At 41.2% G+C, this 23,516-nt stretch overlaps 1 protein-coding gene across 1 annotated transcript in view; it reads right to left on the bottom strand.

Annotated features, from left to right (window-relative positions):
* Positions 1-2,311: 2,311 nt before the first annotated feature.
* LOC119502781 (dolichyl-diphosphooligosaccharide--protein glycosyltransferase subunit STT3B) overlaps positions 2,312-23,516 on the bottom strand; it is a 103,660-nt gene continuing 82,455 nt past the window's right edge. Inside the window, exons 8-16 of the mRNA XM_037793980.1 lie at positions 17,827-17,875; positions 17,010-17,164; positions 15,750-15,961; positions 13,425-13,612; positions 11,694-11,865; positions 10,977-11,150; positions 6,517-6,630; positions 3,893-4,099; positions 2,312-3,143 (exon numbers count right to left, since the gene is read on the bottom strand). Coding sequence (XP_037649908.1) covers positions 3,069-3,143; positions 3,893-4,099; positions 6,517-6,630; positions 10,977-11,150; positions 11,694-11,865; positions 13,425-13,612; positions 15,750-15,961; positions 17,010-17,164; positions 17,827-17,875 — 1,346 coding nt within the window. The 3' untranslated portion in view covers positions 2,312-3,068. The remainder of the gene's footprint in view (positions 3,144-3,892; positions 4,100-6,516; positions 6,631-10,976; positions 11,151-11,693; positions 11,866-13,424; positions 13,613-15,749; positions 15,962-17,009; positions 17,165-17,826; positions 17,876-23,516) is intronic.

The raw sequence follows: 23,516 nt of genomic DNA, 5'->3' as shown, positions 1-23,516 counted from the left end.
GGAGGGATTTCATCAAACAGAAACGTTGTGTTAAGGACAGACGGCACTGAGCTACTAAGAAAATGAGTGAACTTAGTAGAGGAAGGAACCGCTCTGCCGCTCCTAATGACACAAAATGAAAACATAAGAGGGCAACAAACTGTACATCACATTAAGGCTTGGTCTGAACTCTCTCCTCTCTTGACAAATGAGAAATCAGAAGGACAGGATTCAGTTTTTAGGCGTTCGCGTGACTGAATAACAATGTGGCGTTGCGTTGAAGGTCTGAAGTCTGAAATGGTGACGCTCAAGTTTCAGAGAAGATCAAAGAAAAAAAGACCAAAGCGATTCAGACAGTATTTTAAAAAAGTGTAAAGAAAAAGAAACAGGTGATGTTAAAAAAAGTCACTTTTCTATGAGATGTGACAAAACAAGTACAGCTGTATGATGTGTTAGTCTTTTGATGTGTTACTTAGTTGATAAAAAATAAAAATGAAAAAGTTACTGAAGCGTGCACATACAGTAGTGTTTAGAACATCTGGAGAACCCAGACACACAAAGAACAGTGCAGTGCCCATAGAAGAGGTCAAAGGTTACGGCTCATTAGAGCTGTGTCCCAACTTTATACTAGAGATCAAACTATCAGGAGATTAACCGATAAGTTTACTCACATTAATATCTTTTAATTAATCATTTATCTTAATACTACTTTAATTATTCAAGTATTTTTTTTAAAGCAGAAATGTCAAAAATTAACTTAGCGTTTTAACCTTATTTTGTGATATTTACTGAACCAAACGATTAATAAAGAAAAGAATCAACCGATTAATCAATAACAAAACTAATGGTTTGCAGTACTACTATATAATAATATTATAAAGAATACACTATGCACTAACTATCGACAGAAAATTAAAGGGCCACTCCACAAATTTTATACATGAAGCAACTGAAACTATCATGGTATCAAGATTTTTTTTTTAGAGAAACTTGTAAAAACGGGGGTGTGGAGTTTCAAATCTGTGGGTGTTTACCAAATATGGAGGGTCCATTAGTACAAGATGCTATTGGGATGCATCATGGGAAATGTAGGATCCAGCAGTTATGGAGCTCGACTCGTACTATGGACTAACAATTTGGATTATCTCGGCCTCTGCTGCTTTTTTGATCTATTTACGGTCTGTTATTTCTTTATAGCAGACTGTTGCTATGTATAACAGACTGTTGCTATGGACGCAGTTCTGATGTCAGACTCTTGTTGGACCATTTTTGTGTCAAATTATTGATTTCTTAAAAGCAAGTAGCTGTGTAATAAGCGGGATAATGCACCGCTAACAGGTCATTGTTGTGAAATAAACCCTGTCTTACGGAAGAAAACTGGTTGAATAACCCTTAAATTGGCAACTATTATACATTTTTCAAGCAAAAAATGCTAACCATTTGTTTGTTCCAGGGCCTTTAGCTACTTTTTCTGTTTTATATCAGTGGAAATTTAATATTTAGGGATTTTGGTTGGTTGGTCAAACAAAACAACATTTGACGAAGTCACCTTGGGCTTTGGGAAACTGACATTTTATAGATAAAACAACTAATCAGCTGATAAAATGATGGAAATAATCCTTAGTTGCAGCCCTACAGTAATGCTTCTTGACATATATGTGAATAGTGGTTAATTCTACAGTGTGAATTAACAATATAATCAATACTTTTTAGCCTTGGATGCAGTATGGAATTAGGACACAGCTCTACAGTGATGGAAGTCTCTACCTATCCTGACCTCAGTTGTCTTTTCTAGTCTCAGTTTCAGTGCCTGTGTACTAACGGCCCCCCCTTCACAGTTCACCAGTCTATTTCCAGACATCTTGAAAAAAATCCCCAGTTTCCAAAGCCTCAGTCGAAAGCACCCAAACCCGCCGCATTGACACACGATGAGCCGAACAAAAACGCTAACAAGAGTAGACAGTCACGAGTTACCGAGGCGATGGTGACCAGCGATGAGGCACTAGGCTCTGCACACTAAACTAGAGAGCTCCCTCTGCAGGAAGGGAGGCCTAATTTATTATCACTACTTTTTACACACAGTTGCTTGCTTTCCGTCTTTAAAACCTTAGCAGCAGAAATGTACAATCTATGCAATTTATGAAAAAGGGCGGTGTGTGTGTGTGTGGCGGAGGGGATAGAGGTGTGGGGGGGTGGGAAGGGGGGGGCATTGTAAAAATTCACATTCATTCTTCCAACAAAATCTCAAGCCCCTTCTGTACAAGAATTATTGCATTCACTGATCTATTTGTTGTCATACAAAAAAATAAATCACATAAAGAAATGAAGAGAATAACTGACAACTGCATATTTAAAAATCACCACAATAATCCAATATATTATTATCATCCTTTTAGACTTATTCTTTACATAACATATTTACATATTAGGCCAATTTTTTTTTTTTTCTAAAGAATTTGAAACCGAAGGTCAGGGAGCCAGGCAGACATAAAGGAGAGGATGATGGTCAAAAGGTTAATATTACAGATGGGCTGTGCCTAGACGGTGACGTTCCTCCATACCGCATACGGTCCTCTGTACACGTGTCAGGAACAAGTCCTCAGCTTTCACTTCCTGCGCTTCTTCCTTCCTCACTCTCAGTAATGAGTTCACATGTGCCATGGAGCAAAGTCGATGGGTCTTTGGTGCAAATGTTCCTAAGTCTTCTCTCGTCTCCCCCCTTCACCTCCTCACACCCCCCCCCCGATCCCCGCATTGATAAGCAGTAATTAAAAACGTACCACAAAAATTAAATCAACGCCGAACCCAAGCAGAGCAGCCCTATGCCTCGCCACACATTCAAGTACAAAGTAAAAAAACAAACAAAACAAAAACAGGAAAAAAAAATAAGCAAGACAAAAAGGTCCTCAGGATAAAACGGTTCTGGAGCTAGCCAGATATGACGCTTCCTCGACACACGGGGGCGCTCTAATGAGAAGCGCTTGAGACCAAGTGCCAGATAAACGGCCCCTGTGTTCTTCTTCATTGGTTGTTAGAGGTTTCTTCGCAGTTGTTTTGTTTGTTTTTCCTAGAAGAGTTCATCGTCACCATTATTTTTTTTGTAGTTTCTTGCCTTTCCTCAGGACAAGCTTGTTCTTGATGTGTCCTCGCTTCCTCTTGGCAGTCTGGTTGGAGGGACAGAAAGAAAAAGACAATGTATTCTCCAACGAAAATCATTTTCATCTAGAATTTACTGGATATTAGGGATGAATATGATGAGTGAATATGGTGAATTTAGTGTCACAGAAATGGTCGACTTTAAGAGCTACTCTGCTTCAATATACTGTATATATAAACAAGTACATATTATACTTATAATACTGGTATTAAAAACTTAAATTGGAGCACATACTCTAGTTTAGTCGTGATATATCGAGTTGTTTATTATAATAAAAAATGCTCCAATTGAGTGAGTTAATTATATGTACAGTCACGTTGTTATTCTGGTCCCAGCCTACAGTATTAATTATAACTTAACATAAAAGTTTTTTTCATTGTCCAGAGAAAACCCAGTAATTCCATCCTCAAAACCAAAATATGTCAAAATGATTTTAATATATTATTTGTGGTGCTGCCTACAGATCATAATCTACAGACTTAAGCAAACATCTTTGTTTGGTACAGATCCCTGCAAAAATCACACCATAATCATTTTAATGTTTTTCAATGAAAATAAGAATAATGATGTAAAAATTATCATTCCCTCAAATATCGCAAATCATATTGCAAATATAATATCAGTAAAAATAATCATAATTAGATATTTTTTCTAAATCGTTAATTTCTAGTCACTTTTCAAACATAAATCTTTCTAAAACTAAAAGGCAAAATGATTCCTGCATATAAAACAATAGAACAGGAAGTCTCCTTCTACCTTTTTGGAGGTGTACTTCTGCTTGGGCACTACGCTGCGCAGCTTGTGGTCCAGCGCCTCCCTGTTGTCCAGTTTCTTGACCTTGTAGATCCTCACCAGCCAGTGCTCTGAGGTGAACGCCTCCTCCAGGTGCTTGAACTTGATGTCCTTGTTGCCGATCTCGGCGTTGCGCGTTCGGTCGAAGCCGGGAGGCGTCCGGAAGTCCAGCTGGGAGACGGGATAAGGTTGTCATTAATTAGCAGTCAGCTGTGTGTCTTGGTTTAAATGTTCCATGCAGGAAGGGGTTTGTTTGGGGAGTTTTTCCTTAATGAAAGCGAGGGTCTAAAAGGACAGAGGGTGTCGTATGCTGTACAGATTGTAAAGCTCCCCGAGGCATATTTGTGATACAGTGATACGTTTCCTTAACCTCTGATGACATAGGATGGCCATTTTATGATTTATAACAATACATATATTATATATTGGTCTTTTAAAGAAATAGTTTGACACTTTGGGGAGTTCATAGAGTTAGATGAGAGGATTGACTCCACTCTCATATCTGCATATTGGATAAATGTACAGCTAGCAGGCGGTTAGCTTAGCTTATTACACAGCTTTGTTGAATACTTGATTCTGATTGGTCAATCACAGCGTTCTACGGTCTGTTACTTCTTTATAGCAGACCATTGCTATGTATAACAGACCGTTGCTATGTATAACAGACCGTTGCTATGTATAACAGACCGTTGCTATGGGCGCAGTTCTGATGTCGGACTCTGACTGACCGGTTTTGTGTCAAATGATTGATTTCAAGAAGTAGTAGTAGTAGTAGTAGTAGTAGTAGTAGTAGTAGTAGCAGTAAGTAGCCGTATAATAAGCAGGATAATGTACAGCTAGTGGGTCATTGTTGTGAAATAAACCCCTTCAGGCCAATGAGAGACCCCGACACGAAGTGGCTGGTGTATTTCGCAACAATGACCGGCTCGCTGTACATTATCCCTTACTTACTTAACACAAAGACTGGAAACGGGGGAAACAGCTAGCCTAGCTCTGTCTAAAGGTGACAAAGTCTGAAATAGTCTAATGATTAAAGAAACAAGATGTTAATTAGCGAAATGTACCTTTGGACTGAACCAGACTAGCCCTTTTCACCCTGTGTTTCCAGTCCATATGCTAAGCTAAGCTAACCAGCTGCTGGCTGTAGCCTTGTGGCATCGTTATAATGTCATCGCAGCACACTGAAGTTTTTTTCTAATTCAAACTTTGCATTCAACAGACAAAGACAAGGACAAGGACAAACACAATTATAAAGGAAAAACAACAATTTTGACATCTCTTTGTTTACAGCGCAGCATCTGTCCTTTGGCGACTATTACATACTTTATATGAATCACTCCCAACCTCTTGTTCCTATTATTCTGCTCTTACTGTGTCCTTCTCACATTTGAGTTGCCCTTGTCACCTCTATTCTTATAGCTCCACTCTATCCACCTCCCCTCTATTGTTTTGTTCTCCTTTGTGTACCACGTTCTCCTCTACAGAACACCTTGGCGTCTCGTGTGTGCCTTCAGGCTGCTTTAGAGGACGCACGGGGTGTGAAATATCAAACTATTATTAGTCACAATAGTTTAGTCTCTCGCCGTGCGTCTACTGGCACTGTTCAACTCGTCATTTAAATGTCAAGAAAAAGAGATAAATGAGCACGTTTTTAGGGAGATATGAAGTTCTATTCATTACTTTCTACTCCGTACTGTATTTCACATTGTCAGTATTATCCTTTAATCTCCACTCACCGCTACAAACTGCATCCTCAACTATCTCCTTATTGTGTGTTTCCTGATGTCCTCTAAGCCTCCGTTTCTCCTTGTCACATCCTGTTTCCGTAATCTACTCTTTCTTCTCTCGCTGGGCTCACTCCCTCCTCTCCTCCGTCTCCTCCTGCGCCTCAGTCTCTCCATATTTTCGCCCCAAAACAGCGCTGTGAGCCACACACAGCGTTGGCTGTCTGTCTACAGATGGCGGCTGCATTGATTCTCCCGTCTCCGCTGCGCTGTTGGCCGGTGCCGCATCTACAGCGGGGATGTAAGCACCTGGCAAAGAGGTATCCCTCTCATCTCTCTCTCCGCTACCTGCCAGAAGTAGCCGTGGAACATTTGAGAGATTCCGCCAATCGTTCATATTCCTCCTCCATCCTTTCCTCCCCCCCCCACCCGCTCCCTCTCCGAACCTCAGGAGCTCCCCAAGGCATCTCCTTAAATCCTCCTCTACCTGTCTGTCAGCCAGCTCTGCTTTTAAGATACAGTAGCAAAAAAAGTTGTACACCTTTGGTGGTGGCAGCTGCTTGTTATTCTGTGGTAAAGCTGCATAAAATATACCAGCAGTGCTTTTTACTTCTACCACGATGGCAGCTGCTTGTTACTTTCTGATCTCTGCACAAAGCTGGAACTCATTATTTATACTGACGAAGTGGATCATGATCTCCACAAAATCTTTTTTAAATTTCTCCCACTAGCCCTGGTATGACCTCACCTGGAGGGAAAAAAAAAAATGATCAAAGACCTGCACAGTCGAAGAGTTTTTACTTCAGCGAGGTTACTCGGCTGGAAAGTGAAAGCGTCTTTGATTGGAAAAGTCTCTCTCCTCACCTGCATTTCACCAAATCGGTAATAGGACATCTTGTACATGAGGCAGTTGAGCAGAGTCGGTGAGCCGGCCTTGTCCACTCTGAACTCTCCCTGAGGGGTGAAGTAGTCGCTCTCCTGAAGAAGACAGGGATGAAAGTATGGGAGGATCAGGGCCAGAAGGTGAAGCAATTTAATAGAACTCACTGACTGGAGATGATTATAAGGGTGGATCAAAATATGAAACATTTGAGGACAGTTTCACAGTAATTGATGAGGCTCCGATAGAGCATGGTGGATAAAAATAATCAAATCATATTCCTTATATCAGCTATTGTGCTCACATAAAACATTGTTTAGAAACTACTGTCCTATACTAGTTTAAAAATAACTTATAAGAATGACTTATTTTAAAACAAATGTTAAATGTGAATCTCGGATACACACAAAACCAGAAACATGCATTCCTCAGTCAGTGCGTTCGTTTTTTTGTACAGATTAAACAAACAAGATATAATATGTAACCAGTGAGCTTTAGAGGTGCTGGTAGGTAGATTTTATATCAGATATTTATCAATCTTCTCATCTAACTCTCGTCAAAAAAGCAAAATGCTGAACTATTACTTTAAGTAACCGAGTTACAGTCGACTTGCTCCATTTTCAAAATCTGTCATGTTATTCCTATGGTCTAAGACAGTCCAAAAAATATTAGTAGACATGAACAACTCTCTACCAAATCCAAAAACTAGGATGCTAAAACTCAAACTTGTGATGTCATCGGGTATAAAGTGTGGAGCAATGAATGGGGAGAGATGTTATAGATGACACTAAGAGCACCCAGGGGAATGTTCTGAATATATAATATACAACTGAGAACACTATAATAGAATAAAACTCATTTAGGTATTAAAAAAAGAAAACAAACATTCTGTGGGTCCATAAAATCAGCCTCCCACTCATTATCTATGGAGCAGCTCCAGACTTTATACCCTATGACATCACAAGTTGGAGACTCACTTCTCTGGTTTCTGGCTTTGAGAGAGAGAGTAGCTCATGTTCACAAATATTGATTCAACTTTCCTCAGGCGTGGAAATAATATATTGGAATTCTTAATTTAGGCGGTGTTCCCCTTTTAACGTCATGTAATCAAGAAAGCCAATTCTGTAATCGGAGTCGGGGATTAGATAAACATGGCTTCCTCAGCTAGATTTCTCCTGGAGAACACAGATTTGTTTGGCCATGGATGCAGGTAGCCGGGTTTTTAATCATCAGGTAAAGTAATAATGTGACAGCAGAGTGGTGGTATGAAAGGAAAGATCATTACGCACACAGCGATACATTCTCGTATCCTTAATAATTCTCGAAACAAAATCGAAACTAACAAAAAGTCTAAATATATACGCAGCTTTATGGTAACTAGAGATGCAATGCAGGGGTGCAATTTATTTGCGCTGTAGGTTAAGTACGCCCCACATACAAACAGGTGTAGGAGTGCAAATTGCCATGGCAACGCCTTTAATGTACTGGAAAAACTTGAACAAATCAAGTGCACAGCGAAACTACTAGTAGATTTCTATACATGAGTTCAAAAGTAATAAGAGAATTTTAAAGAGGAGTGCAAAACGGCAAACAGACAACTCCTTCATGAGGCTTTCAAAGTGAATATTTGAAATAAAAGTGCAAGCACTGTGTAGAGAAATAAATATCTAACATTACCCTTTTCAGTCATTTTGATGAAGTAATAAAAGGCGAGGTCAGAGGTCTGTTTGTGTTTGTGTCGGATGTTGAATAGGGGGGAAGTGGTGAGATGTTGCTATGGTTACCATGCAGAGTCAGAGACCAGCTGGAACAGGTACATATACATCTAGATTATTAATAGCTGCTAGAAGTAGCCTGAATGTTGAACGGTTTATTGAGAGCACCCCAACTCTCACCGGCACAAACGGCAGGCCGGCCGCGTTAGCCCGGTTGAAATCCGGAGAACCGTCACTGTGAAAATACAAATAATGATAATGTGTTTATCATGTTGATCTCCTGTTCTGGGCTTCGAGCAGCCACTCGACCTCTGTGCTATAGACGCTAGCGTAGCTAACTAGCTGCTTTGGAGCTGTAACACGACCAGAGGGACATTCTGCACCATTATTACATCTTTATATGGATCGGTACGTGAATCTGTGACTTCAGTACGGTATCCGATATGTGAATTACATCATATCGGAACCAGATACCGATGTTGGATCAGATCAGTCCCATCTCTAACGGTAACCAGCATGTGAATGTGTTGTGTGACTTCCTGCGTATTGTGCTTTCCCTGAATAACCTGGTTTTCTTGAGTGCATGTAAATTGTTTTGTGGCTTCAGCTGTACGCTGACAATTCAAAACTGACAAAGAAATATGTGAAATGGGGATGAACTGGAAAATCTGAATGGGATATTTTCTTGCAATTAAGGCTGCTGTTCAGGATGAGCCTCTAAGTCCCGGATAATATGTCATGAATGCGCCACAATGGGCTAAACAGAGTCTGTCCTTGAGCATCATTATAAAGAGTGAAAGTATAATGGTGTGTTCAGACCAATAGCGAAGAGAAATGGAGGACAAACTTATTGTCGCCATCTGTGGGCACCCGGAGCTCTACGACTCAACGTCAGTACCACACAGAGAAAAAAAGTAGAGGGCATGGAGAAAAGTGAGCGAAGCCATAGGACTACATGGTAAGTTTTAGGGCTGTCCTGAATACCAATTTTTAGGCTTCGAAGCTTCGGTGAGTAATATTCTGTCTGTCTGTCTCCATCGTTACAGTGCCGCTGCCGCACTACTGTACACACACGCACATCTACACACAACTAACAGTGATATCCATCTGAAAATAACTAATAATAATTCATGTTGAATATGAATAATGAATAATGTTCTGTCCTCGCTGAGTGTTGTCCCCATGAACATGTACCCGGCTATACAGACAGCTAAACGCTCCTAATCAAGCTCCAAGGAGCAGACCGATGTGTAGAGTTTGGCGGTTTAATAGGAGTAAGTTTAACACTGTGGACAAAGAACAAGGGAATACAAATGAAAACGCTGCATCACTGCACAGCATCTCACAGAGCTTAGCTTAAGGGCTGTATGACATCTTTCACCACAACATTTAAATAAAGGACCAATAAGCTATGCTAAGGGCTAGGGCTGACCCAAATGCTTCGTAGCTGTGACCGTTGCCATGGTAATTGACCTCCAAATCAGTATTCGAATGCTTCACAACATTATTCATATTCAACATGAAATATTATTAGTTATTCTCAGACAGATACCGCTGTTTGTTGTGTGTGTGTACAGTACTGGCGCAGCAGCGGCACTGTCCCAGGCATTTAAACAGTAGAGATGACGAGAAGCTTCGATGCCTTTGAATGTTTCTCCCCGAAGCTTCGAAGCCCAAAAAATGGTAATCGGGACAGCCTTACTATAGGCAAAGTACAAGGTAAGTTGGTTTGTACTCTTCTAAATAACAAAGAAAAAAGTCAACCATGCCTGGCTAAACAACGCATTGTCAAACAAATAACGATGCATCCATGTCACTTTTATGTTAATAAACAATACTAGTTACAGATGATGTCATGTTTAAACTGGGAAAGAGAGGATGGCATTAGATTGTGTCCAGCAGTAACACGTGGCTGCCTCAGGTAAGACCTGGACAGGAAGTGAAGCGCTTCTTGTTTCCAGGGTCAAAAACAGAAACTACACAGAACGACCACCAGTGGGTGACGAACGCAATTCAAACTGATCTGGCTCCTGAACAAATAATGTTGTGGGATTATTCCTTATTTCATGGTATATTTTGGGACTTATACTTTATTATTACTAGGGGCTGTCAATTGATTCAAATATTTAAAAACACTCGAGCAGCCGTATTTGCGCGAGTAACACAAGGCGAAAATTAGTGTTGTGTTTGGTCTGAACACACGTTAACACCTCGTCCTAACATACAACGAGTGAGTGAACTCTGGCGGATGGAGCGTGAAAAATTGTCCAGATATAGGAGCGAAATGTTTTGGGCGCCGTTGTAATTTCTCCCTCTACAAATTATTAATTGTCTAAGTTATGTAATATAACTAATTTTCTTAAGTTTTAATCATTTCCTCAGCTACTACAGCTATGTTTTCCTTGTAAGGGAAATAAAATTGTCACGGACATCAGCGTCAATTTAGACCAATGAAAACAGTTTGTAGGTGGAACAAGTGTGCAAAACTTCCCATAAAGAGAGCCAGGGCAAGCGTTTTATTAAATAAGCGACATGATGCTTAGCTTGTTTGCTGATGCACAGAACAGGTTCAGAACATCTTCATCGGGGGAAAAAGTGAAACAACCTGATGTTCGCATTGCGTCCAGTTAGTAGGAGTGAAGAGGAAACATTGATTTCACTGCTGTGTAAGTGCTTGCTACAAGATTTGGTGGAGAACGGCTGCAGTGACGGGCAGGTCTCAAACTCACCCTGATGTCCTTGGGGTGCTCTCCCTCCGCTATCCTCACCATCCACAGGAACTTGTTTATATCATCTCCTGAGTAGCCAATTACACCTCCGAAGATAATCAGCACGTAGTCCACATCCAGCGACCTCATGATTGTGTAGGCTGCGCTCTCGTTGGACGACATGGCTTTCCCCACCTAAAAAACAGCGGCGAGGAATGACAAGTCGCACTTTAATTGGAGTTTCCTCTGTTTAACAAGACACGGCGCTTCAATACGGCGATGGCAGGGGGGGAAAAAACACAGGAATTATTAAACAGACATCCATCTTGTTTCCTCTGTAATTACATTTCCTGTGGACAGATGCTGAAGAGACAACAAGACGCAGGTAGAAAGCACGAGAGAAGAAAGCCAGGGGCCTTTAACAGACTAAAGATAAAAAACATTCCTCTATGTCTGGCAGCAGAGAGAGAGAAAAAAACATAAATCAAACCCACAGAATCTGACAGCAATTAACTGAAATCCCCCTACAGTGTAAATTCAATGGGAAAAGTTTAAGCAAACAAGATTATGTGGCTTGTTGGAAGGAACAGTTTTATACTATGTGGCAATTACATAAAAAAAATCCACGGAAGAGCTTGCTAATCATCCAGTGGCTGTTGGAGGAAATCTTTTGTCTCTCTGTATGTGTGTGAATCAAAACAGGAAGAGCGCAAAGAGAGAAGCAGACAGGAGGCTCACCAGTGCTATGTGACTGTTGTTCCACGTGTTATTATCCACTAGCGTGGTCCTGTTGGCCATGCCGGCTATCTGGTAGCCGTAGTCCCACCACGACATGACGCGTGCGTGCTCGTCCGTGTTCTGCCGCAGCCAGTAGTAGGCCTCCCTGAAGTCATCCAGGATGTTACGCGTCCTAAAAGGGGGAAATAAGGTTGACAGGTAACAGTGTTGACAGGCATGTGACTGCTGAGGCTATTAATATTTCAGTTTAAGACTTTGAATCAGAAGGGCAACAACAGCTGAAAATAAACCGTCCGTACGTAACAAACCGAGGGGTTAAAAAACATCTTGTACTTTGAACGCTCGTGTCCTAAATTTACCACGAGGAGCATAAGCAGACGAAAAGCCAAGCAACCAATTAAAGCAGCAGTGGGTAGAAGTGGAGCAAATGTGATTAAAACAAGTTATTTTTATGAAACGGTCACTATATCCTGACAGTAGTGCATGAGACAGGTAATCTGGAAAAAATGTCTCTGTCTTAATGGCATCTGCAAGATTTCATAGACCGGAGGAAAACAACCAATCAGAGCCGAGCTGGAGCCTTGCCGTCTCTGAGAATCTGTCAATCACTCGCAAACTCTGACCAAACGGTCAAACTAGGCAGCGCTGATCAAATATGAATCAATATTCTGTTACTGTAATACCCATTTCTCGCCTCATCTTGTAGTGTACTGTTTAGCTGTAAAATGACAAAGTCTGTGACCCGGCAGCCATGTTGAGATCAGTTGAGGAAATACCAAGCACCGCCCACCAGCCGGGGCAAACTTTCACATTTTACAGCTAAACAGTACACTACAAGATGATTCTGAAAACATTTGAGGCGAGAAATAGGCATTACAGTAACAGAATATTGATTCATAGTTGATCAGCGCTGCCTAGTTTGACCATTTGATCGGAGTTCGCGAGTGATTGACAGCTGCCTCTGTTGAATGAACAGCCAATAGCAACGCTCTCTCTCTCTGAAATGACCTGTGATTGGCCAAAGTCTCCCGTCAAGGGATTTTTTAAAGCCTGAAAACAGAGCCATGATGAGGTGCAGAAGTTTCTCTCAGAACACTTGAATTACAATATGCTGAAAGGTTATTATGGAATTTTTGCCCGATGATGCCAAAAATATTCATCCTGCTGCCGCTTTAACTCGTAGGTATGGAAATCATATAATATGCGTGTGAGCGTGTGGGTGTATATGTGCGAGAGGAAAGAGTGGAGTGACAGCCATGCTACTCCCAGTAGCCCAGCTAAAACCATTGTCTGAGAGCTGCCGTGGTACCATTAATAAATGTATGAGGACTCGCGTCTACCATTTAGTCTTGGCCTTCAATATTTCCTCCGTAATGTTTAAAGAGAATAATTTTGCCTGTAAAGAATCTCAGAGAGAATAATATATCAAGCTTTTTGTAAATTCAGAGACGGTCCACAGATGTTTTCTGTGACCTAGAAAACACTAAGTTCATATTAAATCATATTGAAGTTTATAGGTGCACATATCAATATTTCCACAAACCTCTCATAAAATAAACATGCACTTCCTCTATCCTGCTGCTCTGTGTGCTCGTGCACGCTCACACACACACACACGTGCTCATTTGCATGCAAGGTTGAGCAATCCATTCTTCTGCATTATGAACCATCACTTGAGACATCCATTAACTCATTACAGCTGAAGTGTGTGCGTGCATGTATAATCCGTACCCGTCGTGGTTGTACGAGGCGAGCACCACGCTGGGGCTGGAGTACGCGTTGCTGGTGACCCAGGTGCAGTGCACGGCGAACATCATCAGCAGCATCAGCATGAGCATGGTGACGATGGACTTGATGTTGGGACCCAAGCCCTCCTCTGCCTTCTCCTGCTCTGACACATGCTTGCGCACCTTGCCGGCCTGCAGGGGGAGACAAACGCTATTATGACGGGGACGGGACGGCGGCGTTCCAAGGAGAGATGAATTATTGAGTGGAATAAATTATTGAATGAACTAATTGAGCAGAGTATCTTACATCATCCTCAAGTTTTCTGGACTGTGTGATGCATCACTAAGCATTGTGAGACGGACCTTGTGATGAGTTAATATCATTTCACACTCGCAAAAGAGAATTGTTAAGGCTATAAAAACTCTGGAGAGGAAGGAAATCTGCATAATGTGAACATTTTTCTTTACCAGCAGCTCCAATGACTTGCTCTGACACTTAAAACTGGGGCTAAAAGTGAGCGAGGATAGATGTAGAGAACACTATGCACCAGGTACTATGCACTTAACTATTGGAATGAGCCGCAAAAAAACCTGTCACAGACACCAATATAACTGAGGCACTGTAAAGTTATATTCGTTGATATCTTTATTATGATAATATATAATATGTGTCACTGTTAATTAGCGTATGTGTGTGACAAATCTTGTTGTGTTGACAGATATATATGTTCTCAGGTCTGTCTTGTAAAGGAGATCTTGAGCTTAATGAAACTCCCTGAATAAAGGTTAACCAACTATCTATAGCTAATATAAGGGACAAAATTGATTAGCAGACAAAGCCTTTTTAACACAACTTCTCCATGAACATGATAGGTTAATGACATTTGATTAATTGCCTGATGAAAAGAAATGTAAGAAGTTTGAATGCCTGCCTTTAAGCTGCAGTCAGTTACTTTGAGCAAACATGATAAAAAGTTATTTTCATAAAACTGTCCCTATATCCTGACAGTAGTGCATGACACAGATAATCTGTGAAAAAAAACACTGTTCCTCTGTGTCCTCCTAGTGCTCCTAACGGCATTGACAAGATTTCACCGCGTCTGAAGGAAAACAATCAGTCAGAGCCGAGGAGTCTCTACAGCAGCTGTCAATTACTGCTGGTGAAACTCCGATCAAACTGTCAAACTAGGCAGCGCTGATCAAATATGAATCGAGATTCTGTTACTGTAATGCCGATTTCTCGCCTCGAATGTTTTCAGAAACATCTTGTAGTGTTCTGTTCAGCTGTAAAATGAGAAAGTTTGCCAAGGTGCCTGGTTTTGGCTCGACTGTTTTCAACATGGCGGCCGGGTCAGACTTTCTTTTCTCTCTACCTTCATATTCGATCATCGCTGCCTAGTTGGACAGTTTGATCGGAGTTCGCGAGACAGCTGTTTTTGTTTGGGGCGTGGCAGAAACTTGCTAATGCCATTAGGAGCACTAGGAGGACACAGAGGAACAGGATTTCTTTTCAGATTACCTGTCTCATGCACTACTGTCAGGATATAGTGACAGTTCAGCTCAGCTCAAAGTTACCGACTGCAGCTTTAAATGTACCCCGTAGAGTTCATTGTAAACATTGTATAAAATGTTGTTATATAATAATAATATAATACATTCAATGTTAGTCCCTGTAATCTTTATTCTGACCTCAAAACCTTTCTGTTTTGTAACCTGCATTGTTTATATCAGCTTCCAGATTTCTATTCCTCTATTATTGGCACATTACTACATGTTTTTGTTTTTTTTACCAACAACTATCAGTAGAAATGTTTATCACAATTTGCATCAAATTGTTTGGCAATTTGACATGGTCAAAATGTCCATCGCTGCATTTTCTTTCCCGTCATTGCAGGGCAGCAATGATGTGTAATAAGCCTCGTCACCATAAGCAGATGTCCAACTTTGCTGTCTCGATCTTCAAAAACTGGCTTAAATGTGTCATTTGTGAAGCGTTCGCCAATTTCAAAGCTAAAATGTTATATTTCAGCATCACTTCTAGAGGATGGGTATTTGTGGGAAGCATGTGAAATGATGTGATTACGAGGTGGACTGGAATAGACGAAGACAAGCAGTCTGATTAACATTCAACAAAGTGAGACAGCTAAAATTATGGCAGCTGCAGCTGAATCACAGTTTACCCAAACTGGCAAGCTAAACTGGTGGGGAGCGAGGGAAGCTGACAAACAAGCAAATGATAAATCCAAACAGCAAAGGTGTGCAAAGGAGCTTAGCAGAATAACTCAGTGACTGTTTTGTCTTTGCGACAATCATTCAGTTCTGTCTTGACCTTGTCATAAAGATTCCCAGAGTTCCTCTTGTCATCCTCGTCGCTGCTGTCCTCAGCGGGGGGTTTCTCCCTCTTCGTGTCATCTCCCATGTAATGCTCGAAGACGCTGGAGAAAGCCACCGCGGACAGCATGCATACCACAGGAGTCAGTGTGAGCATCAGGCGCACCATCACACCGGCGAAATAGACTGCGCTGATGGCATACAGGGCCACTGGAACGAAAATAGAAAAAGAAGGTGGTGGGTGGGAGGGGTGGGGGGAGAGAGGGAGAACGAAGCAGACGAAAGGTCAGACGAGGAGAAAGACGGTGTGAATGCAAAGGACAGAGGAAATGGGGAGGTGTGTGTGAGAAGGAGATAAAGACATGAAAAAGAGAAATTGAGTTGTAACGCGGCATAATCAGTCTGTGTTGGCTCCGCAGAGCTCAAACGCTAAATGGAGAGAGAGCGCTGGCTGCTTTCCGTCCTTGAAAAGTGCCGACCCGGCTCAACAGGTGCATGGCTAATCAATAGCTGTAATTGGCTGATTAAGTCTGAGGGAGAAACGGGCTGCTGAAGGACTGTTTCTAGCGCTCAAAGGTTCTCTGCCCTTGATCTCGGCCGTCTTACTCTGTATACATAAAAGTTTTAGTTGAATTGTTTTTCAAGTCCTCCTCAATGTTCTTCTTTCAGGCAGGTGGAAAGCTGAGAGCGCATCACAATATTGGAGACAAAGGAGATACTATACTGTACTCTGTTTCAAGTTTTAGCAAGCGAGTCTCTGTCTGTATGTCTGTGTGCCCTTCACATATCTAAAAAAACGCTCATCCGATCTACTTCACACTTGTCGGGTGTATTGCTGGGGACTCAAGGAAGTGCTGTTTGGACAGGCGACAATCATCAGCACAAAAATATGATCAACTGTGTGTATATGATTCTTTGATAAAAAGTCAAAAGGTGCAAGCCTATGTACAGTACATACAAACATAAGTTAACTTTCTTTTTGGTAAGAAAAATCCAATTACAGCTCTAAATTGCCTCACTGCTTCCATGGTTAAAAACGTGATTTCTGTGAAACAAAGTTGAAATAATTTAATTTGGTGGCCAAAATATATTATGTAGGAGTGTCCTGTGTTCATACGTTAAAGGAGAGAACTGAGATGGAAATTCAGAGCAAAGAAAAACAGCTGCTTCTTGCACGTGGTAACTTTATGCCACAGTGGAATTTAAATCTTTAAAAGCATATTTTCAAAAGCTGTGGTTTTAAAAAAAATGTTCCTACCAAACACTCGTTCATCATTGATGTTCTTGATACAAAACCAGAGGCCTGCTGGGAACGTGCAGACCAGGATGTGGAGGTCGAAGAAGAAGGAGACCCACGTCGTCGGCTGGTGCTCCGACACCGACGCTATGATAGGGATGTGGATCTTGGCGTAGCTAAGGGATAAAGGGAGGGAGGGGGAGGAAGAGACAGACAGGATGTTATTCATGTTGGGTTGAGCGCATTGGGAGTGTTGAGACAAATTATACAATAGATCCTCCTGATTAACTCCAGAATTATGAGGGGAAAAAAAGATAATTTACCTCCCCGGCATGCTTATGTTAAAATATGAACAAATTTAGCACTCAACATGATTCATGTTCTTCTTTTTGCTTCGTTTTTCTGATCTGTGTTCCCTCTTTATTCATTAACGGGCTTCAACACAGCAGTTTCTATACAATTTTAAATATTTCACAAAGTGTTTTGTGATTACAGCTGGGTAGGAGAAAACACACAGCACATTAAGGAATTAGTATCAGCCTCCAGAGGAAAGAGGAAAAGAAAAAACTATCCCATACTGCTTCAGTCAGCAGACAGGAGGGGGGGAGAGAATTGATTGGGTGTGCTGAAATATCAAACACGTTGCAGTGCATTTGGAGAACACAGGGTGCCTGGTGCTGTTTGGAGGTAAGACAATAGTTCAACACGCAGCCTGTGCTGTACTGTTTTCCCCTCTGGGATGGTGCAGAGGGGGGGTTTATAGCCGTCTTAGAAAACACACACTCGATTGAACAAGTGTTCCATCGACGGTGAGAGTGTGAAGGTCAACAGAGCTTACCCGGTGTCCCAGAGAGAGTAGAAACGACCGCTCCACGGAGCGATGTATCCTGGGGGAAAGAAAAAAAAAGACAATCAATACAGAAAATATAGAACATTTGTATTTTCATGCTTTCCGTTTGCGAGTCGCAGACTACGAGGACCGCTGGTAGGCGTGCAGCAGGAAGTTTGTTGAGTTATGTTTACGTAGAGTGAGATAAATGTTGTTAGTCACAGGGAAATACTTTACTACAACCGAATATAATATTTATAAAGCAAACTCTTTCTGAATAAATAAAATGGAAAACACTATCTGACCCACAGGCCGAGAAAAATGTGTACAAGAAGCAAAGGTTGCCTGAGGATAAAACAATGGATGTCTATAGTTCAGTTTTATGTGTGACACACAACTGAAATACATTATATCATGTGGTAAAGTGCATCCACTTATTCAAAGCCACTGAAAACTTGGGTTTCTGATCTGACGTATTTCTCTATCACAATAAATATTCATGACTAAATAAGCAATAATCAAGGCTAAGCTCAGAAAAAAAATTCTCTGTCTTTATCTATTCAAAAGTTTAAAAAGCACCCTGTGGAGTTTCTGACTATTAGGAACACAATGCAGTAATGTTTTGGTCTTGTTTGTTTGTGTGCACATGCAAGAATACGCACATAGACAGGGGTGTTTCACGATATTCTGCTGATCAACAGTTGGTGTCGGTAATGTGCCCAAAAACATGCAGCAATCCACCCAACAACGGTAGTGAAGAAGACTACTAGCGAGCAAACGTGGATGTAAACAAATCCTAATTTGGTGGTTTGCCTGTGGTGCCAGCATTGTCAAAATAACACCACACCGTCCTGATGGAACCGATTATCAGAGATGTTGAGTGTTAAAGGTGTCCTGTGGAGTTTTCTAGTAAACAAACTAAAGTTATTTTTTTATATTCAGTTTCTCACCAAAACGCCCTGTGGGAGGTCTAACAAATGTGTTGAATGTGTTTCCTTCCTCATAAAACATTGGCTAAGCCATTATTTTTTAAATATTTCATCTAAAGTTGGTAACTTTGAGCATGATAAAAAGTTATTTTTATCCTGACAACAGTCTATGAGGCAGGTTATCTGAAAAAAATCATGATCCCCTGTGTCCTCCGGTGCTCCTAATGGCATTGGCAAGAGTTCACAGACAGGAGGAAAACCACCAATCAGAGCCGAGCTGGAGCCTTGCTGTCTCTGAGCAGCTGTCAATCACTCGCGAACTCCGATCAAACGGTCAGACTAGGCAGCGCTGATCAAATATGAATCAATAATCTGTTACTGTAATGCCTATTTCTCGCCTCAAATGTTTTCAGAATCATCTTGTAGTGTACTGTTTAGCTGTAAGATGAGAAAGTTTGTGACCCGGCAGTCATGCTGAGATCAGTTGAAATCATGTTCCTATACCTCCCCCTCTTGCTCCTAATGGCATTTGCAAGTTTCTACAGCGCCCGAACAAAAACAACTAATCACAGCCGAGCAGTCGCTAATGCAGCTGTCAGTCACTGCTCGTGAAACTCCCGAACTCCAATCAAACTGTCAAACTAGGCAGCGCTGATCAAATATGAGAATAGAGAGAAAAGAAAGTCTGACCCGGCCGCCATGTTGAAAACAGTCAAGCCCAAACCAAGCACCGCCCACCAGCCGGAGCAAACTTTCTTATTTTACAGCTAAACAGTACACTACAAGATGATTCTGAAAACATTTGAGGCAAGAAATAGGCATTACAGTAACAGATGATTGATTCATATTTGATCAGCGCTGCCTAGTTTGACCGTTTGATCAGAGTTGGGGAGTTTCGCGAGCAGCGATTTGACAGCTGCTGTAGAAAATCCTCGGCTCTGATTGGTTGTTTTCCTTCGGCGCTGTGAAATCTTGCGAATGCCATTAGGAGCACCGGAGGACACCGGATACTTTTCTGATTATCTGTCTCATGCACTACTGTCAGGATATAGTGACCGTTTTAAAAAAATAACTTTTTTTTCATATTTGCGCCAACTTCAGCTTTAAACAGAAAATCTTAATACTTTATAGTCAGAAGTTAATTGAGAAAAAACAGGCTCTTAAGGGCCTTTAATAACATTCATATGTAGCCCAGCAACTAAACTATATAAAGCAGAATTTTCTGCGGTTCAAAACCAAGAAAAACCAACGAGAACGTGTCAATACTGAAAATGTATTCTATTGATGGTACTTAATTACGGGAATTGACTTGTTTATAAATGTAACTGAAACCATTTAAGCTGCAAATTAGACCGCACAGGGCATTTTATGTGCGCATACAAAATGTCTTATTTTGGTTCGGCTTTGATGTGGAATACATTTCAGCTGTGAACTGTTGCCTGGGGGGCTCTCACAAACCGCTCACACACTCATGTGTGTGCAGACCACACAAACAAGCGCCTTAGCCCCACATTTCAACTTCTGTGACATGTTTGCACCAACATGTAGCTGCATCCTGTCCTTTGATGCTCTTTAAAAGAAACTGTGGCTAATACGTTTAAGAATAATTATGAAATAATCGCCGCCGCCATCATTAAAAAAAATAAGAGCACTTTTTAAATAAGATGTCACAGAGCACTGAATCGAAGCGTGCAAGAAAAAGATATGAAAAGGCAGTAAAAAGAGATATTATTGAGAGGCGATTTAAAGGATGGACACTGATTTAACCGATCAATACTTGGCTGAGTGTTCAAGAGGAAAACCCACCCGGCTACTCTGTTTGCAGAGATTCATGTGAGATGAAAAGGTCTGACAGAGCAGAGAAGGACATGCGCAGTTTCGCTGGGAAACTGGCATATCACCAAACAGTCCCCGACTCCCACTGCTCTATTCAGATGGCTGACACATCACAACGTTCACCAGACGTCCAGTTGAAGTCAGGATCCTCACGAGACTTCTGCATCCACATGAGCAGCCAAATCAGTTCTAAAAGCAGGCAGGCGACCAATCTAAAGGCCAGTATTACTGTGGATGTAATGTGCCACCATGTCTTTGCACTGGGCAAAAAGGCCTGGCTGCCGTGTTCACATAATCTGGAGTGACAGAATATCAGATTGTTGATTAAGGCGAGTAAATAATCTGCTGCCTAAAAGATGAGGTAGGCAAGATTGGAGCAAATATGATTCAAAAAGTTATTTTTATAACTATATCCTGACAGAAGTGCATAAGACAGGTTATCTGAAACTTGAAAATCCGGTGCCCCTAATGGCATCGGCAAGAGTTCACAGACCGGAGGAAAACAACCAATCAGGGCCGAGATGGAGCCTTGCCGTCTCTGAGCAGCTGTCAATCACTTGTGAACTCCGAACAAACTCAAATTCTGAAAACATTTGAGGTGAGAAAAAGGCATTATAGTAACAGTATATCAAGTCATATTTGATCAGCACTGCCTAGTTTGATCGGAGTTTGCGAGTGATTGAAAGCTGCCTCTGTTGAATGAACAGCCAATAGGAACGCTCTCTCTCTGAAATGGCCTGTGATTGGCCAAAGTCTAAAGTTACGGGCTAGATTTTCTAAAGCCTGTAAACAGAGCCAAGAGGAGGTGCAGGAGTCTAGTTTTCTCTCAGAGCACTTGAATTACAATATGCTGAAAGGTTATTATGGATTTTTTTCCCAATGATGCCAAAAACAAGGTGAGAAAATGTGGTTGTATATAGTGGTATGATGTCGGGTAAAAAACAGTCCCATGCTTTATTAAGGCTCATTACACACTGTAGAAAAAGGAGCGCATACAAAGCCGTAGGGGATAAGTGAGCTCTCTTCTTACAAAGTAAACTAGCTTTCTTGGGACCAGTCTGAGGTAATGAACCACTACTAGATAAGGGAAGCAAAGCTGGTGTTAAAATCAGCTATGGCATCTTGAATCTGAACACTTCAGCAGGAGGCAAACAAAATCAATAAATAGCAAGGAGGCCATATTTTGAAAAGGTCTGGATCTTTGCGGCCACAAAAGCCAGCAGAGCTGAAAATAATGGAGAAAAACATTAACAGGGACAAAGTTCAACCAGCCGGCTGTGCGCATCAGGGTTCAACCGGGCCAGTCCAAAACAACAAATGTATAAGTCCACAAAAAGGCCCTCGGTAAAGCGCGGTCCTCCACCAATGCTCAACAGTCCTCCTACTGACAAAGCTGCAGAAATCCATATCAGTTTATATTTGTTTATCATTTGCCTTCCGGGTTTAATTTCCTGACAAACAAAATGCTGATTAGCAGCCCACTGTAGAGGCCTGGAGGTCAGACCATCGGGGGATAGTGTTGTGAACATACTGGAACTTTGGCTAAATAAAGAAAATCGAAAATGGCTGAAATCCCAGATCTGGAGCACCATCAGAAAGATGGAGTCGACTGATCCTCGCACAAAAGGCTATTTGTCCACCAAACCTCAGCCAAATTCAGTGTGATTTCTTACATATTGAACAGACAAACAGATGGGTCTGAAAACATTACCATCGTATAAATGAAATGAACGATCTCGACACAGACTACTCAAGACTGCACCAGGAAATAAACCCAAGACATACTAGATGTCGTTTTTTGTTGCCAGTAACCTCCTTATTGGATGATGATCTGCCACAGTAACACTGAACCACTCATCTTCAACAACTTTACTACATAACAGCACCTCATACATTTGCCATTTTTGCTGTGTCTGATTTCCATGTGCAACTGCACAACAACACAAAGGAAGTTTTAATTTAATGTGTTCACATTCACGAGAATATTCTGGCTGCAATTGGGAGACTCAAATCCATATAAGACGGTAGGTTTTGGCTAGATGGAAATATTCACTGTCAAAATATGATGTAAAAAATAGTACAGCATGATACAGGATTGCGTTGTTCCTTTTTTCTCTTTTCTTTTTTCCTCTTGATCCTTGTTGGATTAGCTGTTAGCTGTAGCTGATTAGCTGGATTGTTTATGTTCAGTAATACGCATAATGATTAATGACAAGTCTCCCCATTTGCCGAGCCAATTGGTTTGCAATTGATGATAATTGCTCACAAATTTCCCAGAGCCCACGGTGATGTCTTCAATTTTTTAATTTTGTTTGACTATCAAATTTATAATGTTACCACATGGAGAAAAGAAGCAAATACTCAAAACTGTAAAGATGAAACCAAAACATCTTGTGCATTTTTGCTTGATAATTGACTTAATCATTATGCATGGAGTCAAATTCTATTGACCAACTTATCAATTGTTTCAGCTCTATTTGAAAGGTCAAAAAAGAATAAATGAATGAGATCATTTACAATTACAGTGTATGGACTGTGAAACCATGTGAGCAGGAGGGGTGTCACGAGAACCGATTCTTCGGTACCGAGTCGATGCCAAAATTTTGAATACGTGAAGGGACTCGTTTTTCTGCAGTACCACAGGTACCGAGGATCAGAGCTCGAGACTAATGGTGTCTCAATGCTACATTATGAACAACAAATCAGTGTTGAAATCAGCAGGAGAAGAGCTAGTTAACGTTAGCTGTTAGCTCCGTTATTTAGCAACAGCTAACAGAGGTTGCATTGAGTTACATTATGATGCGTTCAAGCTCTAAAAGTGAGTATTGGGAGAAGGTAAGTTATAACGTTATGACGTGTTCATATGTAAGGTTGTAAAATTTAGTTTTTGGCGAGAAACTTGAGGCGGATAATCAGGGATTAATAATAGATTCA

The sequence above is a fragment of the Sebastes umbrosus genome, chromosome 15 (genome assembly GCF_015220745.1).
Source record: "Sebastes umbrosus isolate fSebUmb1 chromosome 15, fSebUmb1.pri, whole genome shotgun sequence".
Classification (NCBI taxonomy): domain Eukaryota; kingdom Metazoa; phylum Chordata; class Actinopteri; order Perciformes; family Sebastidae; genus Sebastes; species Sebastes umbrosus.
The sequence above is the reverse complement of the archived record's forward strand: the minus strand, read 5'-3'. Positions and strand labels throughout refer to the sequence as shown.